The sequence below is a fragment of the Herpailurus yagouaroundi genome, unplaced genomic scaffold (assembly GCF_014898765.1).
Source record: "Herpailurus yagouaroundi ecotype Mexico unplaced genomic scaffold, PumYag 216, whole genome shotgun sequence".
Taxonomy (NCBI): Eukaryota; Metazoa; Chordata; class Mammalia; order Carnivora; family Felidae; genus Herpailurus; species Herpailurus yagouaroundi.
In genome coordinates, this window is record NW_024412447.1 from 3216030 (window position 1) to 3234828 (window position 18799).

At 52.7% G+C, this 18799-nt stretch overlaps 1 protein-coding gene across 1 annotated transcript in view; it reads left to right on the forward strand.

Annotated features, from left to right (window-relative positions):
- The window catches only part of SDK1 (sidekick cell adhesion molecule 1), a 530100-nt gene that overhangs the window by 370332 nt on the left and 140969 nt on the right, over positions 1-18799 (forward strand). The window contains exons 17-19 of the mRNA XM_040455762.1: positions 3962-4077; positions 5850-6042; positions 12842-12940. Of these exons, the coding sequence (XP_040311696.1) occupies positions 3962-4077; positions 5850-6042; positions 12842-12940 (408 nt within the window). The remainder of the gene's footprint in view (positions 1-3961; positions 4078-5849; positions 6043-12841; positions 12941-18799) is intronic.

The window sequence follows — 18799 nt, forward strand, 5'->3', positions numbered from 1 at the left end:
CAACGCATACATGGGTATAGTTTTCGAGTGTAATTCAACAGTTGTAAGTGTTTCAGTGGCTGCAGACCGCAGTTTGCCACTCTGAAGAATTGACAGAGGGCAGTAACCTGGGCGCTGGTGTGTCCCATCCCAGGCGCCTGATGGGCCCTGCAGCGCCTCCTGCTGGCCCCCTCCAAGAACCAACCCCCCCCCCCCCCCCGCCGCCATTGCGTTATCCCACCACAGACTTTTCCGTAGCAGATAAATTCCTGTTTCTAAAACCCCTGTGGTTTTTTGTTTCACATGCCGGAGTCATTCGGTGCCCTTGGGTGCTGGGTGCTCACGACAGAGATCCTCGTCCTTGGCTGTGAGAATCGAGACAGTGCTGAACGGCTTGAAGCTGCGTTGAATTTAAGACTGAGAACATACTGGGTTCAGTGCTGGGGGAATTATCTAGAGAAAATGGATTTTTTTTTTTTTTTAAGCAAGGAAAACCACAAAAGAAAAAGAAGTGTGGAAAATCACACTTGTCCCTTTACCAAACCTCTTCAAGGCCTGCAGTTAGGGACAGGAAAGGAGGACACTTCACATGCTAATTATCTGGGGAGAAAATGCCCCTGAGGCCTTATTGTGAGCAGTGGGAGGCCACAGCTCCCCTCAGATCTCCTGTGAAGCCTGCAGACAGGTCCCAGCCACCGCCCTCCGCCCTCCACCCGGAAGGTCTTTCAGCCTCTATTGGAAGCTGTGTCAAGAAAGATTTTCTGGCTGTAGCTCTTTCTCTCACTTGAGAGGATTTTTTATTCCACTGTCCATGAACGTGTGAGGCATTTCCGGCGACAGTAATTAGGGCGGCAGGGAGCCTAATGGATGCCCAGGAGAACTGCTGAGTTTGTGGATGGAGCCCGGGGTGGGCGAGAAGAAGGAACCTGAGGCTCCAGAATCTCCGTCCCGTGACTTTGGGGTGGAAAGGGCGTCCGGCTCCGCGACCTTCGGTGCAAGGGTGTGGCACGAGCCATCCTTACCTCCTGACTTTGCGTGACTCCAGGTGAGAGAGCCTGGGCAAGACAGTACCGCGTCCTTGATCGGGTCACCCCAGGGCGCCCGGGGCCCGTGGTGGTGAGACCACGGTGGACCCCGGAGACACGCTGACCTTGGGGTGACCAGCCCAAACCAGGAAAGCATGAGCCTCTCGGGGCAATGATCATGTTGTCCCCAAAGCACTGCAAAGACGCAAGATGTCCTCTGAGGACACCAGGAACTCATTGCTCATTTAATTTATGCAAAATCCCAGTTCTTTGCAAGTGTTATGTTCTAGCGAACATCACAGCGTTGGACAGGAAGGCTGTATGGAGTCTCAGTGCACGAAACCTCAGCACTGAGCCTGCGTCCAGGGAGTGCGGCTTCCGGGAGAAAAGCGCGGTCGCTCGCTGCTCTTCTCTCAGCCGCTACTTTTCTTGCCTCCTCCTCACCCATCTGGGAGTCTGTCCTTTATCCCTCCGTACAGACGGTTGACATTTTATGGGACTCTCAGCAGGTGAGATTAGAAATCTATCCCCTGCCAACTGTTTTCTACGCGTCCCCCCTTTCTATTTCCTCCTTTTCTATTTCTTTTGCCTGCCTGCTCTGGGATTAATTAGCTGTTTTTGTATCTACATTGTTGTTTTTGTTTTTGTTTTTTTCCCCTCGCTTGTCTTGTTCTGTATCTCTTTCCAAACTCACATAGTGATTGCTCTGGAATGTAAAATCTACATCCTTAGTGAATTACAGCTTCTCTTGAAGTGCAGCCCGTGCATAACGTGAGAACTTCACCAACAGATGCTTCCGGCGCCTCCCTCCCACCTTTCGTGCCATCGGGGCCGTTCACTTCACTCTTACCCACGTTACAAGTCCCGAGAAGACGCGGCTCTTGTAGCTTTAAACAGTCAACTCTATTTGAGAGTGAGTCGAAACAAGGAAAGAAATAGATCTACCTTCATGTGAACCGTGTCTGGAAATCATTTCTCCGCGTAGACGTGCGGTTTGGGTGTCCACTGGACAGCACATTCCCCCAGCATCTCTCGTAGTCCGGGTCTGCTAGTAATGAATTCTCTGCATTTTCATCTTCCGGAAGACATCTTTATGATGCTTCCCCAGGACAAGAACCCCGGGACGATAGGTTTTCCCATCGGTACTTTAAACATATCATACTCCATTGCCTTCTGGCTCACGAGAAGGCCGTTGCAATTCTCTCCTTCGTGTATCTGTCTGTCCGTATTGAACTTGTCTGGGCATCGGCACCAGCCAAGCCCTCCGTCCTCTGGCCGCTGGCGACTCATTAGGAAGTTTAGCTGAGTTTCCCTTACCCGGCTGTACGGTGTCCCCGATGGTGCTGCCCTGCTGTGTCACCGGTGAGCTGGCCCTCACACTCTGACCCGTCAAGAGGCCCCTCTTTTCTTAACGTTCCAGACCACCGGGTTGTCCTGTCGACCTCGGCTTTCTGTGGGCTCAAGGAAAGTTAAGATTTTGTAGTTAGTTCAGCTTTTTCTCATTCCTGGATGTGAGCTTCTTCCCAGCTTTCTGCATCCTAGGCACCGCGACCCCCCTGGGCGCTTTTAATCCACAAATGCTGAGTGGGGAACGGGACCGTGGACTCGGTGGCTGGTGGAGGGAGGGTCTGAGGTCTAGCGCAGCCAGGGTCCGGAGCAGATGGGAAGGGAGTGTGACCTGTAGAGCCCAGTTGAGGGGCTTGGGCAAATTTTATGCGTTTTTATTTCTGCCTAACGAGATGAGCCTTCCAAGAGGAGAATAATGAGAGATCACGATGATCTTTCAACAGGACCATGTTCTGTTCCCACATGTTCTGGGCCAGGAGACTGTGGTCTTTGTTTCTTTACCTTGAGCCAAAAGATCCTTTCAGCTTCTGTGTCTTGTTTCTGAAACAAGCAACCTTCCTTTGCAGAAAGTTGGGTGTCACCCCCAGGGTGCTAGTCCCCTCCTTCGAGGCCGCCGGGGTTCTCATCCTCCACCGGCTCGCCAGGTCACATCACTGCCTTTTCCGCAACACTTCTGATTCCCCCATTACCTACTGTATACGTGATCAACCACTGGGTTCGGCACAGGAGGTGATGCCCAAAGCAACCGAATCCACTTCCTCGGCCACACTGCCCCTGTGCACCCCATGTTTCACCACGCTCACTGTTTTCTCACAGTGCGCCAGAGATTTCGTAAACACCAGACCTTGCGTGCTCCATTTTCTGGGTGGAGAGTGCCTTTCTCAAGGCCCGTCCTTTTGGACTTAGTCCACATGCCTCCTGACTTGAAGGCTTCCGCGCTTTCCCAGGATGGAGTCTGCCCCGTGAGTCTCCCGCTCCAGGGAGCGATTTGCCTGTATCTGTCAAATGAGTATCTCCCCTAGAATGTGACTTCCTGGAAGGCAGGCCATTTGGCACGTATATAGCTGGTCAATAACAGAAAGACAGCAAGAGTGGAAAATCTTAAAAATGGTGGTCCCGTAACAGACCAAGAGAGATTTAGCCTCCAAATGAATGAATAATCCATATGGGAAGGGATGACTTTTTTTTTTTTTTTCGATACGAAGGATAAATGGGCTTGAAACATAGTGGTGTCTAAAGGGGGAGGGGCTTCTAGATGAAACCTTGCCTGAGTCTCACACGCCAAGTAACCAAAAAACAAACCAGAGAAAGCTTTCATTAGCTATTTATCTCGGGATTCCTGGGAAAGCGTCACCCGTGGAATGAGATGATCCAGTCCACTTCTCTGCCTATACCTTAAAGAATTCTCCAGAAGAAAATGAGAAATAGCCTAGTTCTTTTTCTTTGTGATGCCACTATTAGCCTCCGAAAACATTCATCACACTTCGCTCTTCTCGATGGCGTAATTGCCTGTGAATCATGAATGGCAGCTCAGGGTGTCTTTCTCTTCTCTTCTCCCTACTGTGCTCCTGCTGTTTGCCCTGCTGTCCTCCACGACCGCCCGGGAACAGTGCCTACCGCACCCCCCCAGAATGTGCAGACGGACGCCGTGAATTCCACAACCATCCAGTTCCTGTGGAACCCTCCACCTCAGCAGTTCATCAATGGCATCAACCAGGGATACAAGGTACCCGGACCTAGCTCAGAACCCTGGGTGGCTGTCGTGCCGTGTTATGGTCTTGTGGGCTGCCCACCCCTCATCTCATCAAGAACCCATTGCACCAAGCTACAGTGTATGTCGACCTTGGTCGGGGCTGGGGGGTGGTCAGCATTTATCCAAGGTCTTATCACTTCTTCTGGTTCAGGAACTCAAATTATTGTTAGTTTTCAAGAGGACGTTTCAGATGCAACAGAGTAATTTCTTTTGAAAAAAGCCATTCGTTTTAAAATTACCAGTGGAAAACCTATCTCGATTGATTAGAATCAGCATTTGTACAAACCACTTCTTCCCGGCAAGGAGTCCTCTCAGAAGAACAAAGGGCACTGGACGCAAGTGAATGATATTTCTATCCAGTAAGGGCATTGATTCCTTCCCCCTCTGGATTTAAGGGAGAGTTCTGTTTATAGAACCGAGACCAGAGAATTTAGGACACCTACCTGGACTGAAGTAGAGACACAGACCGATCCCCACCATCCAACCTCCTTCTGTCCTTAGCTACCAGAATATATTACCTTCACAGGTGTATTTGGACATAACTTCCCAAAGTATAGTTCATCTTGCCGACTAGATCAGCTTCTAGCTGGCCCGGGGTCCTGTGTTAATTTTACCTACAACGTATTCACGGGTGTTCTGCATTAGAAGGTAGACTTACGGAAGATCTTCATGGGGAAGGGACTCCACCTAGTCCACTCGAATTCTTGGTAATTTCAGATTCGGAGGGTATTAGTTCCTTAGACACATGGTTCCCTTTTTTTCCCCATTTGGATTCAACTTACAAAAACACTTTTTGGTTTTCACTACGTGGCAGATGTAGCTAGAAATTTGTCCTGCCTTTTCTTCTTTTCTTTTTTTCTTTTTTTTTTCTTTTCTTTTTTCTCTTCTTTTCTTTTCTTTTTGATTCCCCAGAAGAATCTACAGTCAGAAGCTTTTTTGAAAGAAAATCATAATGGTCAGATCAACCAAGATGATTTTGCCTTCTTGGCTTTCCTGTCAGGTCTTATTGGCAAGACCAGAGCATTCATTCGATGGCTCGACGTCGGTTTGATCTCTATAAATACGCTTTGTGTCCCGAGGCATGTCAGCCTTCAGACCTAATTAGCCCTGCAAATGTTTGGCGTCACAGGAATTAGAAGTCCCACTCATACATGATGTTGCCCGCATGTGAAAACAACATCCCTTAGAATATGTAGATGCCCTATTTTTCTTTAAAACTGTAATCAACCTCCTAAAATTCTTTTCAGAAAAGCAGTGTGACATAAATCACAAATAATTAAGATTCATTCCCATTGAATCAGGGGGCTTCTTTTTGAGCCAGAGTAGGTGACTATCTGGAAAAAAATATTTGTGTCCGTGTTTCGTTGTACTGATTAAGTTGAAGAAAGATGGTGTTGTCTTTATTGCTTAGTGTCTGAAAACACGTACATCCCGCATCATCTTTAAGTGAAGCGTAAGTGAAAGTTTGAGGAATGTCGGTTATTTCAAATTGAGTTAAAGTAGAGATTTTACTTATACGGACATGTATCAAATACATACAACTATATGATCTCAACAATCTACGAGATGTCTCTTAAAGTCAGTATGTTTAAGTGGGACTCTAAAACGTTAGACTTACAGAGTTTCTTGATGGTGACGTGGCTTTCTTTGAAGTTACGTCAACCACAAAATAAGATTCTGATACAGACTTGAGAGTGAAGACATACAATTAAAAAGGATTTCTTTCTCACCCTGTCCCGTCCCAGCTTCTGGCATGGCCCGCAGAGATCCCGGAGGCCATCACTGTGGTCACCATTGCACCAGATTTCCATGGAGCCCACCATGGGTATATAACGAACCTGAAGAAGTTCACTGCCTACTTCACGTCAGTCCTGTGTTTCACCACTCCGGGGGACGGGCCTCCAAGCACGCCTCAGCTCGTACGGACTCATGAGGACAGTGAGTACCCATCTTTCGTGGTCGCACCAGCAGCCAAAGTCAGCCCTCCAGGAGGCCCAACCGCTGTCTCCTCCGGCGCTGGGCGGGGCCCACGGAGGGTCATCAGGAACCTCCATGTCCTCAGTGTTCGGGGTGCGTGTGCTCTAGGGAGATAGTCAGTGGAAAGTAATGGTAATGAGTGGTGGAAGGCGGTCCCTGGGATTGGAAGCCTGGCAGGCGGACAGAGCTCAGAGGGAAAAAGAAACAGTCTGGTCTCAGCCCTGTGGTCAGCCTTTCATCTTGCTGGTCCTCTCTTCCCCCAGACTTATCTTCTAGAATGCCCTGCCAGGCCTCCCAGCCTGCGTCTTCCCTGACGCTCCCCGGGGCATCTCCCCCTGGGCCCCTCTGAGCACCTTGACTCGGTGTTGTCTCTATCCAGTCAGTTCACACCAGCTCCTGCTCTGCCCTCAGACCAGATGACACTGCGGAAGGCATTATATGGAGAAGTCACCTGAGAAAATGACCACACGTGTGCACAAAGACACCGACCTAGGGAGGCTCACTGCAGTTATTTGCAACTACCAAAAAAAAAAAAAGAAGAAAAACATTCAGATATTCCAGAGGGGTGTAATTGAAAAACTTATGCAATGACAATATACTAAATATTTCGTCAGTATTAAAAAAAAAAGTTTAGAGAGAAAACGGTCATGATCTAATGATAAGTGAAAAAATAATATACAAAACGGTATGAGATCCAAATTTTATAAAAACATTGCATAAAACTTGTATTAACACTCCATGAGATAAGAAAAGACCTTGAAGAAAATACGTCACATTTTTTTTTTTAATGTTTTATTTATTTTTGAGACAGAGAGAGACAGAGCATGAACGGGGGAGGGTCAGAGAGAGAGGGAGACACAGAATCCGAAGCAGGCTCCAGGCTCTGAGGTGTCAGCACAGAGCCCGACGCGGGGCTCGAACTCACGGACCGCGAGATCGTGACCTGAGCCGTAGTGGGACGCTTAACAGACTGAGCCACCCAATATGTCACATTTTTGCCGGTTATTATCTCTATGTGGTGTGATTAGCAGTTTATTTTACATTTTTGTTTGGATTTTGCCGCATATCTCATTTCTACAGTGGGTGTGTCCTCTGTTTATAAGGACAGTTGAAACTAGTAGACATTTAAGACAGTGTCACCCAGGGCTGCCACTCGTCTGTCCTCCAGCTCAGGGTGTGGCCGGCCCCCTATTCCACCGATGACCCCGATGGGCAGTGTGGTGGTGGGGTTCTGACCTCCCTGCTCCCTGTGACCTCAGCCTCTGCAGTGCTCAGAGGCAGCATTTATAGGGGTCAAGGCTGTCCAAAATGAGCTTCCTCCTCCTAGCTGCCACCTCAGAATCCTTCTGTTCACACCCCAGTTCTTCTCTCGGAGGATGAAGAGTCTGACCATTTCTCAGATCTCCCTCATCCCTCCCTGACTGCCCTGACCTGCTGAGCTCCCAGTGAGCTCATTTCCTTCCCAGATAAATGATTACTTGGGCCCCTAACCTGTCACACTCTCCGTAACCCGGCTCTTGCTCCACCCAGTGACTGTGACTACCTTGCCCTCTGCAGGTGCCTCGACTGCATGGAGTGATAGGATTATGGGATTTGTCTTTTCAGCGAGTGGACAGATAACGGTGGATTGATTTGCAAATGTTGAGCCAGGCTTACACACTTGGAGTAAATCCCACTTGGTCACAGTTTGTAATTATTTTTTATGTTGTTGGATTCTGTTTGCTGATACTTTGTGGGTGATGTTTTTACATCCAAGTTGATGAGAGATACTGGTCTGCAGTTTTATTTTCCTGTACTTAATGTCTGCCTGGTTTTGGTGTCAGGGAAATGTGGGCCTCATGAAATAAAATTGGTTGTGTTCTCCCCCTCTTCCACTTTCTAGAAGCAATTGCATAAAATTGGTGTCAATCCTTCTTTAAATGTTTGGTAGCATTTTCCAGTGAAATCCTCTGGGCCTAGAAATTTCTTTTGGGGGAGCGTTTCAGTTTCTCCCATGGTTATACTACTGTTCAGTCGTCTGTTTAATCTTGGCTTGGTGTCATTATCTGTGATTTTCACGTGTGTGGATGTCACACTCCTGGCAGTAGTCCCTTCTTCATGGCTGCAGGATATGTCATTGTGTTCCTTGTTCATTTATGATAGCGGTGTTCTCCTTTTATATTTCTGTCATTCTTCCTAGAGATTTATCAATTTTGTTGATTTTTTTCTTGAGGAACCAACTTCTTGTTTCATCAAGTTTTCTCTAATGTTTTCCTATTTTTGGTTTCGTTGATTTCTGCTGCTAATATTTCCTTCCTTCTGCTTGCTTTGGGTTTATTTTTTGATCTTTTTTTTAAAATTTCTTGATGTGGGTACTTAAACTATGGATTTAAACTCATTTCTATTATAAACAGTTGGTGCTATAAATTTTCCTCCCCACGCTGCTTTAGCTGCATCCCACATACTTTGATATATCGTGTTCATATTTTGCTATAGTGTGTTTCATTTTCATTCAGTTCTATGTATTCTTATTCCTTTTGAGACTTCCTCTTTGGCCCACGAATTATTTAGAAGTGTACTATTTAGTTTCCTTGTGTTTGGAGATTTTCCTGTTGCCTTTCTGCTACTGATTTCTAGCTAGATTCCATTATGGCCAGAAGGCACACTTTGTACAATTTCAATTCCTTTAAATTCATTGAAGTTTGCTTTATGGCACAGCACACGGTCAGTCTTGGTAAATGTTTCATCGCAAGTGCTTGGAAAGAATAATGTGCATTCTTCTGTGGAACCTGCTTTTCAGCTGCGAATGTTATGCAGCCCGCCCCCCCCCCCCCCCCCCCCCCGCCCTCAGAGTTTAGGATTAAAGGAGAACGTTGATCACATTTAGCTCTTTCATTTAAAAAAAGGATGTGTGCCTATCTCATCAAGTCTTGTTCCTACTGTAATTATATCCTAATTAAATGCTGACTGACTGGTTCATTCATCCATCTGTCCCACACAGAAACAAGTCTGCACACTTAACATTCACGTGTCTGTGGAATGCCCGCCATGTGCAAGGTAGCCAGCTGGGTGTCACAAGGGTTAAAAAGATAAGTCAGCACAGCCTCTGCCTTTGGAGCTTACGGCCTAATAGGACACGAGGGATGTGGCTGAGGCCAGTGCCACTGAGGAGGGAGGTCTGGAGAAAGGGCTGCAGCCGCCCAGCAAAGAGGGACAGAAAATAGGTGGGGTGTGGGGTAAGTCTTGTGGAGGAAGTGACAGTTTGACAGCTGAGCTTCTCATGCAGAGAATGGCCGAGGCCACTCCAGGGAGGAGAAATAGAACTGACAGTGGTAAGGAGAGTGTGCGAGTGTGACAGGGTATGACGTGTTGGGTGTGGCTGCAGTGCAGCACGGGGCGGGGGTGGCGGAGGGAATGAGCTGGGAAAACTAGCTGGGAGCTGACCCAGAAGAGTCTCGACCACTAAGTTCAGGCACTTGGACAAAGACATTCTGGGTATTGGGGAACCATAGGAGGTTCTCCATTAGGGGTGCTATTTGAACAGATCTGTAGTTCTAGAAGCTCTGTCTGGGGGTTTTGTGATGGTTGGACTGGAGGTACGGGTGAAGGATGCTGGGAAGAAGGCACGAAATTACAAGAGCCCACCTCCAGGCTGTGGAGACAAGGGGCAATGGATCCTGAAGACGTGTCACAGGGAGTTTGGGTGCTCATTAATGCAGGGGGACTCGTTAATAGAGGGGTGGAAAGAATCACCCAGGATGGCCTAACATGCTGAGTTTATGTGACTGTCGATGAAGAAGCCAGCAGTGAAGATGTGGAAAAGTGGTCTGGGGTGAGGACGCGGGGCTGGACTGGGACACACCGGGTGTGCAGTGGCTGTGGGGCATCTGGGCCCATGTGGCCGATGGGCAGCGGAGGGGCATCTGAAGTGGACTGGGGAGGGCTGGCAGTTCGCAATTGTGACCTTACTTTCCGAGAAGGAGTTAGGGAAGGTAACTGAATATGTGGTCTAAGCACAGATGGAAGCATTTGAAATCAGTTCTACCCCAGGGTGTCTGTGCTGTAAGATCCCAGGCAGTTAAAGCCACCTAAGCACATGAAGTCACTCTAAGGATCGGGTGGGCAGATCGTGGGGCGGGGGTTAAGACGGGGGGAAGCCACTGGGCTCTAGCCCAGTCACGCGGGACCTGCAGGTTTGGAGACTGAGGGTACAGAGGGGGCATGCAGGGGACCCGTGTGGGGTCTCAGAGAAGGAGGCAGCCTTGCCTGGATGAATGGTACTTTCTGCACTCGTGTAGGAAAGCACAGCCCCTCACGTCTGTAGACAGTGTGGTGGGGGGAGCTAGTGGGGGACACACTTTACGAGAATCCCCCTTGTAGCTCTCCATTATGTGCGTGTTTTCATTCTTTGGCCGAAGAGGCAAGGCACTGTCTCTGCTCAAGCCGCAGCCAGGTCCAGCTGGGTAGCAGACCTCTCTTCCCAGAGAATATTCATTAAAAACACAAAGTGGCGGGGGTGCCTGGGGGGCTCAGTCGGTTGGGCATCCGACTTTGGCTCAGGTCACGATCTCATGGTTCACAAGTTCACGCCCCGCGTTGGGCTCTGTGCTGACAGCTCGGAGCCTGGAGCTGCTTCGGGTTCTGTGTCTCCCTCTCTCTCTGCCCCTCCCCCCTCATGCTCTGTCTCTCTCAAAAATAAATTTAAAAACATTTTGTAAAAAAACCACAAAGCGGCAGAAGATGACTCCTTTCAAACAAGAGAGAAAATTCCTGGCTCGATTCTTCACTAAAAAAAAAAAAAAAAAAAAAAAAAAAAAAAAAAAAAAAAAAAGCCCAATTGTTGCTGGTTAGTGGACAGAAATGGTGGGGAAACATCCCATTAAGCTCTGTGGCCAGGAAATAGAACACGAAATGCCCTTAGACCCACCATTAGTAGGTAAAAAGAAAAATTGGACATTTCTTTCTTGGGAATTGAGAAAACTGGAAGTGATACCATCTTTTGAGAGTTTTTTAATGGAGTCTCAATTTTTTGGGGGGAGGCAGGCAAGGAGCCTGTTTTTCCTGTTCAGAATGTGGACTGTCTCACGGAAAGGTGGTGGTCGGGTGCTAGCCTGGCCCCATGGGGGCCGTAGGGACAGCCTCCCTTGCTCTCTGGCTGACGGCACCTCCCTTAGCTCAGCAGCCAGCAGGCCCCCTTCCACAAAGCTCCCACGCGATGGGAACTCGGGGGCTGGGGAGGGGAGGGTGGGCAACACAGTAAAGAGGAAACAGAATATAAATTTTAAGCCCAGACATTGCCAGCTGCTTCCAGCAGAGCTGGAGGACAGCATATTTGGGCAGGAATCCAAGAAGCAGAAACACTGAGAATATAAAAGGAGCAAAAAGCTTTCTTTGCTGCTCTATCGATTGAAAAAAAAAGAAGTCAGTTCAAAAATCCATCAGAATGTCTTTCTGGAAACTCAAAACCGGAGGAAGATGAGCGCGTTTCGACAACCGTTCTATTTTACCGTCTTCCCTGCTCAGAGAGTGGCATTTGTCAGTGTTTGAGCTTATCCGTAAAAAGTCTTTTGAAAGTTCCACCCAGATAAGTGTATCTGCCGAGGCTGTTGCCATTTTTTTTTTTTTTTTTTTCAAATTACAAGTTGTGTTAGGAAGCTTTGTCCAGGTACCAGCCGAGCACCGCGTTCTGAATCTGCCGTCTGCAACCGAGGCTGGCCGTAGCCGGCACGGGGGTGAGGCTTCTCCGAAGGAAGCCTCCTCTGCTCTCTGGCCGGACGGCCAACACGCGTCACCCATGACTTCGCGCTCTCCTATTTTAAGCTTGACATACTGCACTGTGTTATTACTAGAAAGATCTCAGTGTGGCACGTTCGGGGTCTGACTGGAGGAGCCATGTGGGGCAGAGAGCTCAGTAGGAACCGCCTTATCCCCCCCCCCCCCCGCCCGGGGGTGGGGGCCTGTGCTGGGGGACTGGGTTCCTCAGCTCCTCCCGGATCCCCTCCTGTTTCTCCGGGCCTTGCGTGCCACAGCCCCTGCAGAGCGGGCGAGGGGTCCCTGGCCCTGAGGGTCCATGACCGTGGATCGTTCACCTCACGCTGGGCTCCGGGACTTCTTGTCTGGGTGCCTGTCACAAATGACTGTCGGGATACTAGGACGACGCAGAGCTGAGAATAGCGGCCGGTGTCAGGCAGCATTTCTGTGCCGGGGCCCTGCAAGCTGCTCTCCTTGTTTTATTCAGCTTTATTCTCACATTTGCCTGGCCCAGGGAGTTATTTTTATTGTCCCCGTTGTGCAGAGAAGCAAACGAAGACTAGAGAGTGTGAGGAACTGCGGCGGGGACGGGCCTCGAGTCCGGCCGGCTGCCCGTTAAGCCGCTGTTCCACCCCGCGACCCTCTGGTGTCAGGAGAAGGGTTGCACAGGGCAGGGCCCCTCACAGGCCGGATGCCCGGGGGCCAGGGGCTGCTTGTCGGGACCCAGCCAGCCTGGTGGTTCTCATTAGATCAGATCGAGGAGAAGGAGAGTGAAGTGTGGCATTCTCCCTCGGCCCGTTGCTTGGGTTCTCGGCGTGGCTGGGACGAAGCTGAGCAAAATAATGCACGTGCCCAGAGCGCAGACACCTTCCACCTCGAAATCCCTCACCCCCGCAGGATTTGTACTGGCGTTTCCTTCGGCTCTGGCCTGCGGGCTGCCCTTGCCGGGTTAGAACTTTCCACACAAATCTGACCCAAAGAGAAGGGACTCTTGTGCTAACAGGCGACTTTGTTTTTAACTTATTTTTAGAACCAGGAGCTGTGGGACATCTGAGTTTCACGGAGATTCTGGACACATCCCTCAAGGTCAGCTGGCAGGAGCCTCTGGAAAAAAATGGCATTATTACAGGTTAGTGTCCCTGTCTTCTGAAAAAGGAAATGCAGACTGTGTCCCAGCAAGGAGATGGCCTGGTCATACCCCGCACAGCCCTCCGGGTAGACGTGCACTGGCGGCCTCTTTGGGTAGCGGACGTGTCCACCTGGCCATCGGCAGAGGGCAGAGGGCTTGGTCGCCACGCCCGAGATCGTGCCCCTGGGGCCCCACGTCCTTTGGGGTATTTCTCTGTGGGCCACAGCTTTCGAGTCAGAGGCCAGGCCTCCGCGCGTTCTCTTAACGAACCTCTAGAGCCTTTGATCGGGGAGAATCGGCATTTTGTGGCACATCCCTTTACACACACCGTCCCCCTCGATCCTCGAGGCGATGCGGCAAAGTATGTGGCCGATATCATGACGGATTCTCAGAGGACGCTGAGGCCCAGAGGGCCCTCCTTCAGCAGGCATGCACCACACGTCCACTGCGTGCGGACCCTTTGCTGAAACGCTGCGATCCGGCAGCGGCCAGGGCCCCGGGAGCCCCACGGGGAGGCCTGGGTGTCCTGGCTCGGGCTCCTTGCCCCTGGCCCTCCGTACAGGGCCTTCGGGGGACCCCGGCTGACCGGGGCGGCCAGCCTGCCCCGCCCTCAGACAGGCTCCTCTCTGACTTCAGGCGTCTCTGGGGAGCGGTTTGTCTTTTGTAGGGCTTTGATGATTTTTTTTCGTATAGAAGAGGCTTCACCTTTTAGGTTCAGGCTTAATTTAAATCTTGGCTTGAAAAAACAGTTCTGGGTTTGGTTAACAGCCATGCAGGCTTCGGCCTCAGGTAAAGGTGGGAAGGACCGTGTCCCACTGTTGCAGGGGCTCTGAGGGCTTCAGTTCACCTCTCAGACCCTCCGTTTCTTTGTCTGGACAGTGGTACAGCCCTCGTGGGGCCGTAGGGACGAGGCCCCGTGCGGCTGCGCGCAGCACCATCCAAAGCTGCGGCCGCCAGCGGCCCCTTCCGTTTACTGAGCGCTTTGTGAAATGTCAAGCCAGCCACTCGTGTCCCCACAGCGCGGCCACGCGCCCTGGGACTCTGCCTGTGGCATCTCCTGTCATGTCTGGGGCTCCTGCCTCGGCCCTCTGAGCCTGGACCCGGAGGCCTCAGGGGGACCCAGCTCCTGAGCGAGTGGCGTCCATCCTCCCTGTGCATCTGTGACAAACCTGTCCCTCAGCGGATAATTCTGACGAACCTGGAGCGTGTTGCCCCTCAGCGGATAATTCTGTAGCCTGACCGCCTGCAGAAGCCCACGGAGGCCCTCCTGTGCCCGACACTCCAGAAGCCCACTCATGCTAGCCGCGCACTGGAGAGACCAGGAGTGACGTCCGTCCCCGCTGCCCGGCCTCGGGGCCACGTCCTAGACAACAGCAGTGGCGACCCCGGGCACTTACCACAGGCAGGCACCTCAGCATTGCAGGATCCTGTTTAGTTTGGAACCAGCACACAGAGCACCTCTCACAACCCCTGTCTGAGACCCTGGTGTCGACGTCCCAGGGTCACGTGGCCGGCACGGGGGGACAAGCGTCTGTGTTCTAGCCTCTCCCTCCTCTGTGTGACGGCGGTGGGGTTCACACCATGTTCCCAACCCCGACCCAGGGGCTCCCATCTTCCTGGGGTCATGGGCTCCCACCAAGTGTCTCCACACACCTGGCAGCTCTCTGGATGAGGTCACTTGGTGCAAAAAACTTAATTATATGCAAACGACTCAACAGCTGAATTTGAAATTAATGGAAGCCTACCTGCCTCTGTATCGCCGACACCACCAGAAACCCAGCTCTGCAAAGACAGGATGTGGGCAAAGGCGTGTGGCATGCCGTGCTCCTGAAATTGAGAACCGTGGTCCCCTGTGGACACAGGTGGGAGGCACCCAGCATCACTGTGTCCTCGCGCTGTTTCTGGGGCTCCAGGCAGTGTCCCGGGTGCCCTAAGGCATAGCCTGGGGACTGCCTTCCTACCCTAAACTCCTCTGTTCCCTTCCGTTAGTCGGGAAACTTCCTGGTGCCAACCTCTCCTGCTTGTCCACAAAACACTACCTTGTCTCCTGAGCTCGGCCAGAGGCCCCTATAGACCGGTGTGCTTAGACCACGCCCCAGAGGGCACACGGGCCCCGATGCGGCCTCTAACCCTGACTTTCGACCAGGGTACATCTGTGGGTCTGGTTCTGCCCTCGGAGCTAACGTTTTGAAATGCCTCCTGTCAGCAACGTTGTCACTCCAGGAAAAGGGAAGAGTCACTATTGAAATTGGACAGCAGGGCCCAGATCCGTTGTGTATCCGGCAGTCCCCTCAGCATCCATCAGATCGCAGGTGTGACTGCGAAACGACAAAGGCCTCCTGCTGCCTAGAGCGAAGAAACTGAACAGAGTGTGGGTGGGCAGAGCAGGACCTCGTAGACAGCAGCAGCCGGTGTAGGTGAACTTTGTTTTCTGCCACACAGAGGGAGGAAAAAGCAAAGCAAGCAGGGCCGGGGAGAAGCGCACAGAGGACGACTGCCCTCGGAAGCAAAGGGCGTCCGGCTCAGATCCCTCAGGGTCGGCTCCAGTCCTGTGGCCGGAACGAGGCTGTGCTCAGCGCCAACTTCAGAGACGAGGCGTCCACATCTGCGTGCTTGGGCCCCGTGACCACCGTGTCTCAGAAGTCTGGCCAGGGCTCCGTGGTGGACCCGTATGGACCCGGAGACTTCCCTTCCGACAGAGACACAGTTGGCCCCCGCCCCGTCCTCTGTGAACGCACCCCACACCTCGCTCCTGGTGTAAATCTTCCGGCGGGCGCACGAAGTCACCGAGCAGAGCCGGCGTCCCCGGCTGAGCCGTGGTTGCCAGTACTCGCGATTTACGATCATCTGTTCTCGCCAGCTAATAGGGCTTAACGAACTCATTTTCGTATTTTATTTAAATAGATACCTGTGGTTACACGCAGCAGCCTCGTGTTGTTCAGCACGGAGCTTGGCCATCGGAGCTCCTGGCTGCTGGCGTCCTGGTGCTTTCTGGCACCGCCGTGACCTCAGAGCCACGGGCGGACGCCCCGCTTCCCCTGTCAGCCACGTGGTCCCCGTCTCGCTCTGTCTGGCTGCGCTGTCCCCTTTCCTACGCAAACTCTACAGCGTGCCCGGGTCCCTGCAGCTCTGGGGAGGCCTGCGGAGGAAGAGGGCCCAGCGGAGCCGAGGCCCGACAGCCGTGGTTTCCTTGGCCTCACTGCACGGGCCCCCCAGTCACCTCCCCGGTGACCCCTGCCTTCGGCGAGGCCCTCCCCGGCCCAGGCGGCGCTGCCCTGACAGGTCAGCACCCTCCCTCGACCGGGCTCCCGAGGGGGCGTGCCAGCAGCAACACAGAGTCTGCCCCGGGCTCCGGGGGGAGGATTTCGCCAAGTGCAGCAAAAGGAAAGCCTGGTTTGTGGGCAAACCCGGCCTCCAAAGCCACCCACCATCCTTCTGGAGGCTCCCTGTCAGTGCAGCTGCTACTGGGGCCGACGACAGCGGCACGGTGTGGTCCTCTGCGTGGGGCACTCGGTGGCCGAGACGCCCGGAGGAAGCCGTTCTTTATCCACCTCCCAGTCAATTCGCGGCCAGAAAGAGAAGGCAGCCCCGAGCAGGGGCGGCCTGCCCGCCGAGCAAATTGCCCATTGCGCTTATTGTAAATTCCAGCGTCTTCCACTCTCCCTGCGTAAACTCTGATTTATGAGGGCCAGGATGCAGACAGACAGCTTGTGATTGGATGTACTGCTCTCTTGTAGAGAATTTACTTCAGATCAACAGAAAATTATTTCTGAAGCTCCTGCGGCCGTTCGTCTCCGTTAGGCGGCATCCGGAGCAGGTAGGAGGCCCGCTGAAGGTGCCGGGCGCCGGAGAGGCGGCCCCTCCTGCCTCCTCTCGCGGCTGGAGCAGGTGAAACGCCCCCGGGCCAGAGCCGCCAGCCACAGCCGAGCTTTCCCGCGCCCTTCCTGAGCAGATGAGTGTCGTTCGGTTTCGTTTGCATCCGCAAGGGTCGTGGCCCACCCGGCGACCAGGTGTGATGTTGAAGGACTCCAACAAGGCCCCCCCACTGAGGACTCCAATCGGGTTTGGGCTCCAGGTTGCCATGACGAGCAACATGCCGTATTTCCGTGAAGTTTGACGAAGGACAGCTTTGAAACGGATAAAACTGTCTGACTGCCAAGCCCGTAGCATTTCGCGACGCCTCCTGCTGTATGTTCAGGGAAGACGCGGCCATCAGACTGCTCAGAGAAGTGCCAGGTGGAGCCAGGGTCAGGGCTTCGGCGACAGGGCCGTGCACGGGGGGGGGGGCTCTGTGGGGAAGCACGCAGCCCCGGGCCAGCCCTAGAAACCCTTGGCCGCTCCCAACAAGCCCACGGACCTCTCTGCCCCTTAGTTTTCCCCGCCATAAAGGGGGTAGCGACGGCTCTCACCCAGAAGGTCCTCTGTGAGGATTAGATGAACTGATGTGCTCAGGACGCCCCCGAACACCAGGAACTGTGTGTTTGAAGCCAGTGATTTGATTTTTAATCGTACAATTAGATCCAAATTCCGAACTGACAAAATGAAAAGAACGGGTCGGCCTGGCGCGCTGAGAAGGAAGGAGGCAGGATGTGGGGCGGGAGGTGAGGAGGGAGAGTCTGGGGTGTAGGGGGAGCAGGGCAGCCGGGTGGGGCGTCACCTGCGGGGCCCTGTGCAGGGGAGACTAGCGGGAGGCGGGCAGGCAGCCCACAGCCCAGATGGGTGTAGCAGAGCACAGGGGCCCGGGCGGAGGTGATGTACGCAGAGGCACCCAGCGGCCAGTGGCCGGGACCCCTCTGCTGCCCTCCTGCCCCGGATGCCTGATCGGCACCGCCCAGCTGGGGGGCCTGGTGTCTGTGCCCCAGAGCCCCCGGGCTGTGGGACTGCAGACAGGCAGCAGCTTCTGACATTAATTTTTTTTTCGAAATATTAAAGTCCCAAGATGCTCTCTAAATTCTTATTTACCTGCAAGCACAAGTTTCTAACTATATTTATTGCCTTCATCAGAATGAGCTTTAAGACTCCTCTCAGTGCTTCAGTGTCCCGAGTTTATTGACTGGAAAGACAGAAGAGCAAGCATTTTCGGTGGTTCCCCTCCCCGGGGGGCCCGGGAGCGCTCTCCATCACTGTCTCCCTCTTCAGGAGCCGCTCTTAAGGGTCCCTGATCACATAAACTCCCCTCCACGGGGGGCCGATTCAGGATCTTGCTGAGGCTTTGTTTCCCTGAGCCTAAAATCACGGTGGAATCCGAGGCTGACTAAACTGTAGTCTCGAGCCCCCCCACCGGCCCCCGCCCCAGATGGAACGGCGTCCAGGGGAAGGAGAAATTTCGCCAGGAAAACGGGAGGCTCAGAAGGTGGGGAGCAGTAGAAGTGGCGCCCGGGCCCAGAGGAACTTTTTAGGCAAAGCACTTTGTGCGGGAGAGAGCGTCGATCAATCATTTCATGAGGGAGAAAGTGGCAGTGTTTCCACAAATTAGTTGCAACCCAGGAGCTAGCTCCTGATTTAGAGCAGGGTATAATGAAAATACCAGCCTACGAAAATGGAAATATTGATGAAACGCATCCACGTTTTGACAAGAGTTGAAATCAGGCACAGCAGGCTGGCGGCCATCACTCTTCTCTCTGCCACCCACCCAGCTCGGGGGCTGAGGTCGCCAAACCCAGGCAGCCCTCTGGGTCTCGGCTGGGGGGGGGGGGGGGCCGGCGGGGAGCGCGGTGGGGCCCGGGGGGGGGGGGGCGGGTGGCGCTGGGCCACAGAAGAAGGGGCCCGACTCCGAGTTGGGTTTGGGCAGGCTGCGCGTCCTCCCGGCCCCCCGTGCTGTGGCGGATGTTCAGACACAGCGCATCTGACGTGCCCTCG